This window comes from Neolamprologus multifasciatus, chromosome 13 (assembly GCF_963576455.1).
Source record: "Neolamprologus multifasciatus chromosome 13, fNeoMul1.2, whole genome shotgun sequence".
NCBI classification, from domain to species: domain Eukaryota; kingdom Metazoa; phylum Chordata; class Actinopteri; order Cichliformes; family Cichlidae; genus Neolamprologus; species Neolamprologus multifasciatus.
Window position 1 is genome coordinate 29,513,299 of NC_140451.1, and position 16,154 is coordinate 29,529,452.

General features: G+C 38.8%; 1 protein-coding gene across 1 annotated transcript in view; it reads left to right on the forward strand.

Moving 5' to 3' along the window:
* Positions 1–16,154, forward strand: part of plcb1 (phospholipase C beta 1) — a 40,253-nt gene that overhangs the window by 14,930 nt on the left and 9,169 nt on the right. The window contains exons 10-25 of the mRNA XM_085182922.1: positions 1,007–1,153; positions 3,400–3,557; positions 4,629–4,711; positions 4,806–4,890; positions 5,008–5,173; positions 6,440–6,495; positions 8,280–8,376; positions 9,896–9,980; positions 10,227–10,351; positions 11,024–11,178; positions 11,288–11,455; positions 11,538–11,637; positions 12,356–12,460; positions 14,798–14,910; positions 14,993–15,143; positions 15,275–15,328. Of these exons, the coding sequence (XP_085039048.1) occupies positions 1,007–1,153; positions 3,400–3,557; positions 4,629–4,711; positions 4,806–4,890; positions 5,008–5,173; positions 6,440–6,495; positions 8,280–8,376; positions 9,896–9,980; positions 10,227–10,351; positions 11,024–11,178; positions 11,288–11,455; positions 11,538–11,637; positions 12,356–12,460; positions 14,798–14,910; positions 14,993–15,143; positions 15,275–15,328 (1,848 nt within the window). The remainder of the gene's footprint in view (positions 1–1,006; positions 1,154–3,399; positions 3,558–4,628; positions 4,712–4,805; positions 4,891–5,007; positions 5,174–6,439; positions 6,496–8,279; positions 8,377–9,895; positions 9,981–10,226; positions 10,352–11,023; positions 11,179–11,287; positions 11,456–11,537; positions 11,638–12,355; positions 12,461–14,797; positions 14,911–14,992; positions 15,144–15,274; positions 15,329–16,154) is intronic.

A 16,154-nucleotide genomic window follows, 5' to 3' on the forward strand; every position in this document is an offset into this window, starting at 1 on the left:
TTCTAACCCACCTATATACTTACTCTTTAATTTGTGTAGATCCTACTAGAAGAAATTTAGGTACTTTGCATCAAACATAAACTACAGTTTTTTTCACCCATAAGATAACAGTGCTGCTATCTAAGAAATAAAATGATTATGTTCATATTAGATTAGATTTCCTTATCAGAAATTAAAAAATCCTTATAGAGGAGGGTTGAGAAATTAAAAAGGAAAAACCTGAAGCTTTATTCTAGGATAGCGACAAGTCACTAAAGGGTTTAATGAGTATGACAATGATGCTATGACGCTAACATTTAGCAGATCTCAGCCCAACTGAACACCAAACAGCATTGTGGACAGTCGTGTCAGCCTGTGCGCTCCATCATAATCATCACCAAATGACAGGATGTTTTATAGAAAAATGGCGTTCATTCCCAAGGTCCCAAAGGTGCTCTACTGGTCTGAAATCTGGTGACTGTGGAGGCCACTTGATTACAGTAAACTCATTGTCTTGTTGGCGAAACCAATTTGCAATGATTAGAGCTTTGTGAGCTATCACAAGATGGGCACATTGTGGTCATAAAGGGATGGACATGTTCTGCAACAAAACTCGTCTGGCATTTAAATGTTGATAACTTAGTAGTAAAGGGATCAAAGTGTGCCAAGAAAATATCCCACACGCAATTACACCACCGACAGCAGCTGTTGATACGAAGCAAGATGATTCCATCTTTTAATGTTTTTTTCTCCAAACCCAATTATCGGAATATTACAGCAGAAATTGAGACTTCCCAGACCTGGCAAAGTTTTTCCAATATTCTGTTGTCCACTTTTGGTGAGCCTGTATGAACTGTAGCATCCTTTGCTGTTTTCAAATTCACTTTCCCAACTTCGTTAGATTGTCTTGATCATGCCTAAACGAAGTAAGAGTCAAAGTGGCCAGTTTTTATTGTCCTGAACTGATTTTTGTTGGAATAGGGTTCTCACTTTTTGTCTTTTGTGTTTGTGTGAACAATATTTTTAGGCAAGATCTCCCTCCAGGCGTTCTCCAGTTATCTGTCTAGTGATGAGAATGGAGTCATTCCACCAGAAAAGCTGGATCAGTCTGAAGACATGAGCTTCCCGATATCTCACTATTTCATCAACTCATCGCATAACACCTACCTGACAGGTACGCATGCACAAGTCCTAAAAGCTCAGCAATAAATCCATTACTTTCCATCACCGGTCTGATCCAAATACATTCTCTTTGATAGGCATTGGCAACTTCTTAGGAGAGAACAAATGAGTTGATTTAAATGTGTGAGCGTGACGAAAATAAAATATTTGTCTGTTCAATTAACAACTGATGCAAACAGGAAAAAAGGTGAATTACCAAACTTTTTTTATTAGTTGCGACTCAAATACGTCCAAAGTCTTCTTCAAGTTGACAGTTTAATCCTGCCAACAAAGCAGAGTATCGGGGGAACACACAGCTCTACTAAGAGAGCCATTATAGTTTTTCAGAGTGACACTGAGCTAAACAACATCCCAGAAAAATGCCTCTGCTAAACAACAAGTATGCATTTGCAGCAACAAGAGCACTTTAATGGCATGTAAATGAGCCAAATGCAGATCTCATCCAGATTTTTCCAAATAGGCTGAGCATTAATGAAGACATAAAGGATATGGGACACAAAGCGACTTAACACGCACATAACATTTTTCAGTTTCATCAAAATTATGCACAGACCTGAGGCCTGTTGCACCTGAGTCTAAAACGAGATGGCCTAAAAAGAGAGCTTGGAATCGTGGCCTGGTGGGATTCAAGTGTCTCCTGCTCCTTCTGCTTCTATAAGCATGCAAACTCCCTGCTTGTCCAACAGTTCGAAAAAAAAGGAAAATATTTGATGGAACTGGTTATCTATTACACAAGGAGACAAGGTGTGACACTAATAATCCATGCATTATTTCACATCTTGGCTTATGTGACTATTCATACGATAAATGGACGAACAACCTTCGGGATCACATCCTAAGGGGCAATCCTGCTATGTTTTAAATACCTGGGACTCTTCATGAGTTGTTTTAGAACCAAAGAAGACTCTTGGATGAGAGATGAAACATTCTAACAAAGCAAAAAGAAGTAATTTCCTTCTTTTCAAGTCCTCAAGTCTACCATGACCTCAGTGACTGAGAGCCAAGGTTATTATCGTTAACGAAAACTAACGAAATAACGAAAACGAGAAGTGAAAAAACATTTTCGTTAACGGAAATAAAAATAAAAACAAAAAAAGGAAAACTAACTAAAACTGGAATGAGTGTTCACAAAACTAACTAAAATTAACTGAATTTATAGCAAAAATGTGTTTAGTTTTCGTTGATGTGTGCGTGTCATACAAGAGTCAAGGGTGAAAATGAAGTTTAGTTTCCAGATTTTTTTCTTGCTGTGTCTCATTATGCCAGCAGGTGGCAGCACGTTAGTCGAGTCGTCTGTGTCGCTGCTCCGTCCACGCGCAGAATCATGTCAGGAAAAGTCGGAAGAAAGCGCCAGAGTCCAATTTGGGATTACTTTGAATATGACTGTGTTTTGGATAAAGCAAGTGTCTTGTAGTGGAAACAGACAAATTATGAGGGACATTTCTAAAGGGAAAAAAATCCCACAAACCTTGTGCACTTGAAAAGCTCACACAAGAAGGCTAACCTAGCTTACCTTGAGAAGGTAAGGGAGCACACTCAACCCTCATCCCCAGAAAACAGAAGCTAACCCCAGGCAAGGCAGCGTGATGCATCCCGAGACAACAGGACTGGGATATCTACATAACTGTGTGAGTCAATTACCTTCAAAAAGTTTATCAATTCACTTGAACCACAATTACGAACACCCGGTGCTGCGAGAGTTAATAGTCTCATTGGGGCCAAGATATACGTTTTATAGTTGCCTGGTATCAATGGTTGTTCATCTGCCTTTATTTATTTATTTAAAGAACCCATAGGTGGGAATGTGAGTTGTCTTTCTCTGCATGTTAGCCCTGCGACAGACAGGCGACCTGTCCAGGGTGCAGTATGGTAGCTGGAATAGCAACATACCCAAGGATGAGCAGAATGACTGATATGATGAAACTGGGATTTTTGTTACACTTAATTATTGCAAACACGACTAAAACTATAACTGAAACTAATCAAAACTAAACTGAAACTAAGGATTTTCAAAAAATAAAAACTAAACTAAACTAGCAAACAATTGGTAAAAACTAATTAAAACTGATATAAAATTGAAAATCTGAAGTCAAAACTAAATAAAAATAAAAACTAATGAAAATTGCAAAACTATTAAAACCGTGCTGAGAGCCTACACAGACTTACTTCCAGGAAGTAGCTTTGTATTTAAATCTTTAGCCTTGTTTTGCATCATTTGTTCTTGACCTTGTGTTTCAGCGGGCCAGCTGGCCGGGAGCTCCTCAGTAGAAATGTACAGGCAAGTTCTGTTGGCCGGGTGCCGCTGTGTGGAATTGGATGTGTGGAAAGGACGGACTGCTGAGGAGGAACCTGTCATCACTCATGGATTCACCATGACTTCAGAAATCTCCTTTAAGGTGTGTCTAAGTGGGAATTAAATCATGCAAGTTAAGAGTGCACGTTTAGAAAGCCATTTAAGCAAATGTTCGGTACAACTTTGTGTTTTCTCTCCAGAAGGTTCGTCTTAATCCTCTTGGTTGTTTGGTCTATATGCTCTTCTTTTCTCTCTTTGCTTCCCAGTCACCCAAAGCGGTCATAGCAGATGGCCGCCCCTCCCTCAAGCAGTTTCTGCTGGACATCTTCCTGTTTAAAGGATTTTTTTTTCTCCACACTCTCACCAAGCATTTGCTCATAGAGCAGTTATTGTTTTTTTTTGTGTATAATGTTGTAACGTGTACAATAATTGTCTTGGTGCTGTTGAAATATAAATAGAACTGGATTAAACCTTCTGAATTTGATTGCTCACATTGTTTTTGTGGCTGAATGAAAATGCCAAGCCATCTGCAATGATTCTGGACTGTTTAAGAGCTAATTGCAACCTCTTAGTCATCTGGCTTAGATCTTCTGCTTGTTAAAGAGGCCAACTTGTGTTTGTTTTGAATGGTCCTGATTGCTAGAATACATAAAATGTGTCAGCCATTAACTTTTAAAAGCAGGCTAAAAACATTCATTTTCTCTGAGGGATTGTTGTACTTTTGGTGTGCATGATTATCATGGCCCTAAGAATTCACAATAACTATAGCATTGCAGACACCCCATATTTTATTCCCAATACTACATAGAAAACATGTCAAATGAAACTGACAAAACGTACTATTGTAAGAAGAGGCAGAATCGTGTCTCAGTAAAGTGGTAATCTGCACGTCCAGACCATTGCTGGACTTTTGTCTCACATAGGATGTTCAACAGTCCTGACTCTGTAATTTTTGTTTCATGATGTGCCAAATGATTTCAGCCGTTCACGGTCTGGACTGTGGGATGGCCGGTTTAACAGGGCTCTTCTACTACGAAGCCATGCTGTTGTAATAGATGCATTACAACACTGTCTTACTTAAATATGTAAGGTCTTCCCTAAAAAACCTGCCTTGAGTTTTTGAATATCTGCAAGCCACTTTGCAATGTGTTTTTGTCTTTCTTTCATTTTCTAGGAGGTGATTGAAGCTATTGCAGAATGCGCCTTCAAGACCTCACCCTTCCCTGTGATCCTGTCTTTTGAAAACCACGTGGACTCGTGAGAATCTCATTATTTATGTTTTTTAATATCCTGATTGAATCATAAGATCTTTTTGTTTATATCTGTAATTTTCCATTTACCCATCTATCAGGTTGAAGCAGCAGGCTAAAATGGCTGAATACTGTCGATCCATTTTTGGAGAAGCTCTTCTGATTGACCCTCTGGACAAATACCCTGTAAGAAATACTGACACGTGAAAGTGTTCAAAGTGTCTATTTTGTGATCAGACTGCAGTTTAAATTAATTTCTCTCTTTTCTGTCTTTGTTTTCTCTTCTATTGTGTGTGTTTGCAGCTGGAGCCAGGTGTCCCTCTGCCCAGTCCTCAGGAGCTGATGGGCAAAATTCTCATCAAGAACAAGAAATCCCACAAACCTTCCAATAACACAGACACAAAGAGACTGACGGACCAACCTGCCAATCAGAGCAATGAACCAGTGTCTCCTAGCAACAACACAGGAGGTAAGACACAAAGACAAAAGGACTTTTTTTCAGCCCAGAAATCCAAGTGAAATGTATTCAACTGCGACAGCCTTTGTGTAAAAAAAATACGACAGACAGTAAATTCTTCTGTGGTTTCGACAGCTGCACGCGGCTGGAGAAATGTTAAAAACCCAGGTGTATTCCGGCTGTAACTTAAGGGCATCAGATGTCCAAAAAACGCTTTCACTGTGTGTCTTTCAAAGTGTTTTCACATTCAGCAGGCGTATGTCCTCACAAACATGAGTCATCGGGTAATCAGCATCATTGGAAAAAGGCGCAGTGGCTGGAGCTTCAGCACTGTTCCTGAGAAATTTGTTTTAAAGACCCAGGAAAAATAATGTGATTACTGCCCCAAATCATTTTGTAGTGTTTCGTTCTCTGAAAGGTCACTATCAGAGGACAGCACATTTCTTTAAACCACAATTTCCATCATGACTTTTTGTAAAATCCTTTGGCCCAAAGTATTATCTACTCCACCTCATCAGGGATGCTTAATGAGCAGGACATCCCAGATGAGGTCTGAAGCTCTTTTCAGCAATTAAATAGCAGAGCAGAGGGAAATAAGGGAGCCTTATTGACATGTTTGACATGCAGATTCTGAAAACAGGACAGCAATTGAGAGCACAACCGTGAATGAAGATCAGACCAGCATCTTTACTGAAGTCCATGCTCATACAGTGGCCGTGACCCTTGACAACGACTGCCTGTGTGGGCTGAATAATTAGCACCAGAGAAGTTAAAGCACAGGGCTGTTTAAACACTTTCCACTATCTGCTTGGTTTATATTCTGCTCTTTGGTGCACAAATTTGCCTTTGTCATGTGTTTCTCAGATGCTGTGCATGATTATCTATCATTAGTTTATTTGTGCACAGATTTTATTGTACAGCTCAGGAGAAAATCTGTAGTCCTTGCTCTCAGGCATATGCTAAATTGCTACCAAACAGTCATGTTAATGGATAATTCCTTGATGATTATATCAATCACACCTGATTAGCAGTTCACAGGCTAAGTTTCCTCCAGTGAATACTTTTATCAGTCTCTAGCTCTTTTCACCAGCTTTAGGACACATCTCATTAAACTGAAGTATTTATGTGAGGTTATTTTATTTGCATTCTGCTTGAAAAGCAGAATGCAAATCCTGTTCTTGTGTCAGCTGAATAACTGTGTTATTCTGGCCGTTTATATCTGAAAAAAAAAAAGACAAAGAGATGAAGAGATGATGAAGACTTGTTTAATTTTAACAGAGATGGAAGCTGAGAGTGAGGAAGATGATGATGATGAAGATGATGATGGTAAAAAGGTCAGTGGTGACATCGAACAGAGCTGACAGAGGGTCACCCTCACTGCTGTCGCCATTCGTTAATGTTTACAAGTGCTGTTTATTTTCATGGTTTTGCTGTTTATTCTTTAAGCCATTGTCATTGTTAATCTTGTTCTGAACCCTGAATATTGTTGTTGTTGTTGTGAACACTTGCTTTTTTTCCTTTTTTTTGCTGTTGCTTGTGCTTTATTTTTGCTGTTGTCTCTCCAGTGGTTTATTCCGTATCTGTACCATTCGTGCATTTTCCTCTGTTTTCACAGTTTTTGTTAATAAGGTGACTGCACTTATGTAGCATTACTTTACTATCATTTTATCTAACTGGGGGTTATACAGTGTGTCTGATACCAGGATGTTGGTTTTGCTAGAGCATCATACTAATGTTGCTCCCACAAAATCACTGCAGTTGACCAGCCATTGTATTGTGATATCATAGTGCAACTGAAGTTGCTTCAGCCTGCCCACAATTTCTGCATATCTGCAAGCCCCTTTGCAACCCACTTTCATCCCAGACAGATTCATATCTGTTGCTGTTAATGCCCACTCTGTGATAGGTTCTTAGTGCTGCTCTCTCAGCCTTTATTCTTTCTGTGTATCTGCATTAAATTATAACAAAGTACAGCACAGAGGAAATAGATTTAGGAAACATCCTGCTTTCCGGTAAAACAAACCATTTAACGGCATTAAATATGCATTTAAAAGCCTTTTTAGTTGCGCTTTCCTCCAAGCTTTGGCATCACAAAAAGGTTTTGTTGCGGTAATTATTAATTTTTATAGAAGATGAGATCGTGCTGTGCACACACAGCACCTCACTGCAAAAGAAAATACAAAATCACCTGTTTGATATTCTTTTAGCACCCCTAATGTACCCTTTAGTACCATTAATGAGGAGCTTTGACACCTCTATATATGTTATAGATTATAACATATATCTAAATATATGCATCTAAATATACTTTGTTCTACCTCTATCTTTGCTACTGGGGAATTTATTGCACTGCATGTATCAAAAGTTAATGTAGCCTTGAGCAAAGGTGATCAGCTGGCTTCAGAGGTCTGGTAAGCTCCCTTCTTTCTAACTTTTAAACTCGCTGTCTTGAGTGAAATCACCTAAGGCCATTTATCAGATTTTATGCAACTCTTTTTAGAGCCACCAGAGGTTTTATATAACGTGTGTGTTTTTCACTTTGTTTTAAACTACTCCCCAGGAGCTGTAAACAGTCTTTGATATGCGTTTGATGTCAGAGTTCCCCTTTAAGTTTCAGATGATGCTGAATGTAAATGAATAAAAGTAGAAGAGACATAATGTGGCAAGAGATATCAAACAGACAAGTGCGTTAGGTGTTGAGACAGAAAGACAGAATTCATTACACAGACGAGAGTGAAAGGTTGAAACAAATAAAAAAGCACAACAAAAAGTAGCAGGATAATAAACAAAAACTGAAATGAAAAGCAGGTCGGACATAGAGTGCGTGCACAAGTGTTTGTGTATTTGTGTTTTAAAAGTCGATGGATTTCATTTTGCTGTATATTTTTATTGTTGTGTTGGTATTAATGTTTGCTGTCAGATTCTGTTGCTGCTGCCATTCTTTTTGTTACTAAGTGCTGTGTAGAGAAATGCAGGACTGCAAACAATGAAAATGTCTGCTTGAAATGACAGCTGCTGTTCCCTCCAGATGTTATGGAAAAAGATGTATCTCATCTCATTGAAACTATGCTTTGGATGTGTGACGCTTATACTTTATTCCTTCTGTCGTTTATTGCAGGGCTCAGCTGAGCGGGAAGCAGTGGCAACAGAGGAAATGTCAACTCTGGTTAACTACGTCCAGCCTACCAAGTTCAACTCCTTTGAAGCCTCCAAGAGTAAGAAAAGCTCACTAGAGATCTGTTATTTTGTAGTGATATCCACTGTAAGTCAATATAAATGATATAATGCATAATTTTGGCCTTCACTGTGTTCACAAAATAGGGTGTGAGATTAACTGAGAGAGATTTTTTTTCATTAAAATTGGTATCTAAAGTAAAGTCAGGTGACAAATGAAAGGAAAACTCAACACAAAGTGACTTAATCAGTTTTAATAGATGATAACGTGTGAAGAGGGGATCAGGTCAATGTTTTACACATAGCAGGAGATATTCAGGGCCAAATGTGTTTTGACTGCTTGAATTCAACCTAAGTAGAGCTTTCAATAGGCAGGTCACATGATCCCAGCCCATAGTTACCTGCACTATGCTCATGTTGTGAGTTTGGCATAGGAAGCTAGCAAATTGAAAACCCCTAAATATCTGATCCAACTGGGTTGTAGATCTTTGAAGTCTCTGAAACTCTACTGGAAGAACGGAACAACATAATTCCCAGAAGATAGATCCTCATTTGGTGTTTAGGCGATGGTGGTGGAGGGAGTTGTGTAAATCAGGATTCACTGTCCCATGTTGTTGTTTATGCGTGTGGGTCTGTGGCTGTGCAGAGAGAGTGATTGTGCGACTTCTTCCTTCTCTTCTCTTTGTCTGTCTCCTCTTTTCATTCTTTCTATTTTATCTCTTCTCTTTTCTCCTTCCCTGAGCTGGGTTCTGCCAGAGGTTTCTTCCTGTTAAAGGACTTTTTCCCTCCCACTGTTGCCAGGTGCTTGCTCACAGGGGGCCATCTAATTGTAGGCTTTTCTTGTAGATGGTGTTTTTCTTTACAATATAAAATGTAACTGCTGTGTGAATAAAACTGAGCTACCAGTGCGTAGCTTGATGCCAGTAATAAAACACATGGATGAATCTGTTGAAAACAGTCCCTCAAAGGGAGAAACAAATTGCCATAATATAATATAAAAACTTTTTTTAAAAAATCAAACAAAACTTCTTTCTCTCGGTGAACTAGCCAGCCAGTCATAAGCAAAAGTAGGCAATATTTATGGTTGTACCACTTATTTTGACACTGCCCTGTGGTTGCTACAGACCTGCAGCTCATATCTGCAAAGCTCTGCAATCGCATCTATACACAGTCATGTTGAGCACTTAACCCCTCAGTCCTCCTATAATTTATCAGTTTGGTTAAAATCTGGTGACTGTGAAACTCATAGCACAGGATTTACATCATATTAATTCTCATCAAACCATTCAGTGAACACTTTGTCCTCTTGGAAGAGGCACCTTTAATTGCAGGATAAAGGTAATTACTCAGACACTTACACTGACACGTCCCTCTAAAAGAGCAAAAACGTGTCAGTAAAGTGGCCCCCACAAAATAACTGAGCCACCAGATCCCCACATAGAGACCAATGGCTTCATCCAATCCCTTCAATTTGTTAACTTTCTGTAGATGCAGGAAGTTTGAAACCAAACTAATTGCTCAGAAATGCGTGTGTTCTCGTTTTTGTGCGTGTTTGTGTAGAGGCAGCCCGCTGTTACCACATGTCGTCTTTTGTGGAAACCAAAGCGTTGGAGCATCTCACAAAGTCACCAGTGGAGTTTGTAGAGTATCCTTGGCAACAGTTACCACAGTTACATCACACCAAGGCACCATCACTTTATTTTTCATTGATTTCTCACTTTTGCTCCCTTTTTTTCTGTTAACCTCCAGAAATCTTTGTAACTCAGTAAGTTCTGATTACGTTTTCACTTCATCAGCTTCTATACCAGCAGTTTCAGTACAATACATTTTACATGAATCTATATGTTTGCACTACTAATGAAATAATGGTCCTTAACCTTCTGTTAACCAGATATAATAAATCTCAGCTGAGTCGTATCTACCCAAAAGGAACCAGAGTGGATTCATCTAATTTTATGCCTCAACTCTTCTGGAACGCAGGATGTCAACTGGTGGCTCTAAACTACCAAACTATTGGTAAACTATTTTTTCTTTTTCTTATTTTTTTTGTAAAAGGTGCATTTAAGGACCTTTAATAAAAGTCCTCCCACAAGCAAGTCTCCTATCATGGAAAGCCCATTGGCCAATTCCATGTTAAAAGACTAATCTGAATAAATGGAGCCACGAACATAACAGTTCATCTCTGACTCATCCCTACAGAGATCTTGAACAATTGCTGTGCTAATCCACATTAAACCTCTACTGTGCACTGGAAGATTGCGATTTTTATGTGCCACCGTTGACTGTCATGAAGAAATGTCATTATTGACATTTTAGAGGGAATGCAATTTTTGGAATTGCAGAATTCTCCCATTTAGGTTTCTTTTGAGCGCCATGTCTCTGCCTTATAATGCTTCTGCCTTAGTAAAAGAAAGCACTCAAGATTTCCCCCCCTTTTTAGTGCATTTTAAATTAAGGGAGATAGTCTTTCCAAGGCTATCCAGGCTTTGCATGTACTCATTTGTTAACCACTTACCCTTGTTTAGAGTCAGATCAGCTGAAAATGTACTTCAGAAGCCACTGATTCCCCGAAATAACACATTCCACTTTGCTGCTCTTTTGTGCAACAACCAGAGTGCAGCTGTACAGCTCAAACTCAAACTGGTGCTTTATGCCTTTGTGATGCTAAACTTCAATTTTCTGTTGCAGATTTGTCCATGCAGCTGAATCTCTTTATGTTCGAGTACAACGGTCGGAGCGGCTACAGGTTGAAGCCTGAGTTCATGAGGCGCCCAGACAAACACTTTGACCCTTTTACGGAAAACACAGTAGATGGCATTGTAGCTAACACCCTCTCTGTGAAGGTATATTCACAGTGCTTTCTTTTTTTTTAAACCGTCTCTATTGGTATAACTCTTGTTGTATCTTCCTGTATATGTTTAAACAAATGCAAGTGAATCCTCTGTGTTTCAGGTCATTTCAGGCCAGTTCCTGACTGAGCGGAGAGTGGGGGTGTATGTGGAGGTGGAGATGTTCGGACTCCCTGCAGACACTCGGCGGAAAGCTCTGAAGACCAAAACGTCTCAGAACAACAATGCGGTCAATCCAGTGTGGGACGAAGAGCCGATTGTGTTCAAAAAGGTGCGTTACAGGGAGTCAGATGTCTTACCTGTGCATACTAATTAGCCTATTAACAGTGTGACTGTGACAAATCTTTTCACAGGTGATTCTTCCTACTCTGGCCTCACTGAGAATTGGTGCCTTTGAAGAAGGAGGGAAGTTTATTGGTCATCGAATTATTCCGGTGTCTGCCATTAGGCCAGGTATTCATTCATTTCAACCTTTGATTCTCACCCTGGTGTTGAATGTTAAAGTATTTATCTATCAGATACGGACCTTTTTGTATCTTTAGTGCTGACTGCTATTACTAACTACACCTCTTAGAGATTTCTTTGAGTGTGCTTGAGTTTCTATGGGTTCACTAGTTTGTATTGCAGTTTTTCTTCTCCATGTTTCTTATGGAGTTTATTGTGTTTTCCTTGTACAAAGACAGCACTATGTCATAAAGCTTAGCAGACAATAACTGTCCAAACTCCCAGGAAATGAACTGATGATAAAATAAAAGTCACAGAGAATAAAAATCAGCATTTTTTATATGTGTAGATGTTTTACGGCACCTATCACGAAAGATTCATACATAAATATTTCTTTGGCTTTTCGTGCTTGTGGAGACTGTACAGACGTTGATATTTGTGTGATTGATCATATTTTGGGGCTCTAGATTTTTCTACTTACCTTACCTCCTGGGAAACATCCTGACTTTTATGTTCAGACTTCATGTTGTGTGATCAGGTTGCAGAGGCACAAACAATGTGAACTAAATAAGTTTTTTTCTGCGTAGTTTGACTTCACTCATGCTTGGTCTGAAAACACTTAGCATTTCTTACTGCCAACTAACTTTATTGCCGGCGTTTTGTGCATTGCATTAAATATTTATCTGTCTACATGAACCAGATGACTGTTGCATCTGTTACTCTGCAGGTTATCGTTACATCGGCTTGAGGAATGAGAAAAACCAGTCTCTGATTCTGCCAGCTGTGTTCGTCTACATTGAAGTCAAAGACTACGTCCCAGATACATTTGCTGGTACAAACTTCTGGACTGTTTAATGGCATCACAGAACCAAATAGCTACACTGACTGATTTATTTCATGTTTTTTGTTTTCATAACAAAGCCAAGCATCACATAAAAGAACATGGGGGAAAGGGCAGTGTCTTTATTTATGCAAGGTGGCTTACAGCGAAGGTATCCACTGTTGTGACAGTTTTTCAACACATGTAGGATTCCAAGCTCTGTAGTGCCACCTACAGAACAAATCATGACCAATCATGGTCGAAGTGGGCTCCTGTTTTTGCGTCTATTTGGCTCGTCCATTAGCAGAAACACACTCCTTGCAGTAAATCTCTTGAACATATTCATTGACTCAATAGAATAAAGGTTTTATTATTTTAATGTCTCACCCACATGATTGAGCACAAGTGTCTTAAACGGCTAAAATATTTTATTTGATCATCAGCTGAAGAGCTTTCAGAACATTGTTTATGCATTTAAAGTCCAGAGTGCAGTGAGGAAGCTTTGTTTGTTTGTTTGTTTAATGAATGACCAAAACTGACAAAATTACAAATCACATCACATAAATACAAATCACATAAATAAACATTAGTGCTACTCTTCTGATACAGTAAAGAAAGAAAGTACACCATTACATATGCTCTTCATCCACTTACTCATAATTTGCATAATTTGGCAAATGGAAAGAAATACAGTAACAAAAAATCAACATAAATCCATGTAAATTGCCAAAATTATTAAATAAAAATGGTGAAAAAAATGAAAATTACATAAGGATATAAATAAATAGGGGAATTAATACAAAGTTAAATATTTTTATAAATTAATTCATGTTTGCGTGTATTTTTTATCATAAACAATTTTTATTTATTTCATTTTAAACTTCAATAACAGAACTTAAAGATAAATACATAAATAAATGATTTAAAAAAAAAACAAACAAAACAAACAAAAAAAAAAAACCCCAAAAAACACATCAATCCCCACACCGCCACTCTGTCATTACTCCTCTGTTCTTCAAGTTACAGAAAGCCAGCTTGTAAAGGGGGACCAAATACAATCATATTGATGCAATTTGTCTAATAAACCATAAGTCACTTTTTCGTAAGATGCCAACTTAGCCATTGCCATTAGCCACTCTTCATAGGGAGGGGGGTTCTTTTTCCGCCAATATCTTAGCAGGACCCATTTGGCCGTAGGAAAAATCTCCATCAGAAAGTTCTGTGGTTATACCAAGTATGGACAGTTTTGGTGAGATACCAAATCTCCTTTTCAAAACACTGAAATTACCTCCATTATCTTTTCCCACCAATCCCAAAGTGTCGAACAGCTCCATAAGATATGTAAAATTGAAGCATTTTGACCATCACATCTCCAACATTCGTCCGTAGAGACCACGTTCCATTTATACAATTGTTGCAGTGTTCGATGCCACTTATGGATTATCTTAAGTTGAATAAATCTACTGCCTGTTTCTTTATACACAGTATTAACATTTTGAAAACATGAATCCCATTCAACTGAAGATATGTCCAATGCCACGTCCTGGGCCCAGTAGCCCTTAACTTTAAGGAGAGGGTCAGCTGACCGTTCTTGCAATAAATGATCAATCTTAGAGGTAATACCTTTACCCAAGGATGATCTTGAGAGCAGGACTTCCACAGGGCTGCCCACAGGACAACTCAAGGGGGTTCCCAGCCACTTCGATAATGAACTATGTATTTGGACATATAAATGGTAAATGGCCTGCATTTGTATAGCGCTTTTACTCAGTCCCTAAGGACCCCAAAGCGCTTTACACTACATTCAGTCATTCACCCATTCACACACACATTCACACACTGGCAATGGCAAGCTATGTTGTAGCCACAGCTGCCCTGGGGCGCACTGACAGAGGCGAGACTGCCGGACATTGGCGCCACCGGGCCCTCTGACCACCACCACATATCTCCAGAATTGATTATGCTGCAACTTATATAACTCCACAATTTTATCAAAGCTTAAAAAACATTTAGTCCCACAGTCAAATAAATCCACTGTAACCAGTCAACCGATATCCCTCCAATTAAAATTAAAAATGTTTGCGTGTATTTTTAATATTTCTGGTGCATTCAGTGGAAAATGTATTTATTTATTTTGGTCTTTTATTTATTCACTTGATTTTGGTTTTAGCGTTTCAATTTTTATCTTCATATGTGTACACAAAAACTATGACTTCTTCCTGTTTTAAATAACTGCTACATGTTAGTCAAACTGATATGGTCACATACACATAACCATATTCATGATGTCCACATAGTCCTCAATGCAATGCCATCAGCTCTGTATGTGTTTGTTCATATTTCTTCTAGATGTAATCGAGGCTCTATCGAACCCTATTCGCTATGTCAACCTTCTGGAGCAAAGATCTAAACAGCTGGCAGCCCTGACTCTGGAGGATGGCGAGGAGGACACGCAGACTGAGGTCAGACCTGCTTCGATCCTATTCATTCTTTGTCTCGTGAGCTAAAAGTTTGGCTGTAAAAGGTCTTGGTATTGATTTCCAGGAGGAGACTGAAAGCTGTGCAGAGCGTAAGACTGATCTGAAATCAGCTCCACTAGAAAACGGGCTTAGCCCGGCCTCTGGCCCACCGGGCCACACCCCCATCGCCACCACACCCAAAGCTTCTGCAGCCAATCAACAGGCAGCCACGACAGGTAGTTAGCACTTGCAAGTGAAGATGCACACACTCATTCAAATATTAAACGACTGATAAAAGTGAACTGAAGATATTCTAATGGTACAAATACTAAATTTACTAATGGATTTTCTCTTTTCTACATTTTAGATGCAGCCAAACCAGCAGCCAAGACTGAAGACCTGGTTTTAAGTGTTTTGATAGGTCAGTATTTACATAATTACATATTAAGATTTCTTATTTTAATTCTCTGGGTTGGTCTGAAAGTGTGATTCAATAATAGCAAATTTAAAAAAAATAATTAAGAGCAAAATTAGCACTGAGTGTATCTTAAATAAATATCGTGTATTATATATGTTTATATAAAGGTTAGTCTAGGACTAGGTCTGAAAAGTGAAGCCAATCCATGCGTGTCTTAAACCTGTGATTTTTCTAAAGGCTTGCAGAAGAAATCTGTTTTCATAGAAGCAGGGAAAATTAACTTTATTGATTTATGATCTCAGGAAATACATTCCTACTAAGTATATGATCACAGTAATTAACATCAGTGGCATCATTTTTTATTTTGTTTATTTATTTATTCATTTTATTTATAAAGTGTGGTGTACTGTAAGGTGTGGTTTCCTTTTGGTTGACAACATGAAGTGTTACTTGATTTGTCAGTCACTCATCGTGGTTTTCATGTTTACACAGAGCCTTTACAGAGAAGGTGTACTGGAGTATTTGTATTTTGCGAGTATAATCATCAGTTTGTGCTTATAGATCAGGGGTCCCCAACTCCAGGCCTCGAGGGCCGGTGTCCTGCAGTTTTTAGATGTGTCCTTGATCCATCACAGCTGATTCAAATGGCTAAATTACCTCCTCAACATGTCTTGAAGTTCTCCAGAGGGCTGGTAATGAACTAATCATTTGATTCAGGTGTGTTGACCTAGGGTGACATCTAAAACCTGCAGGACACCGGCCCTTGAGACCTGGAGTTGGGGACCCCTGTTATAGATAATAAACTTTAGGGTTTTTTTGTATTAAAAGA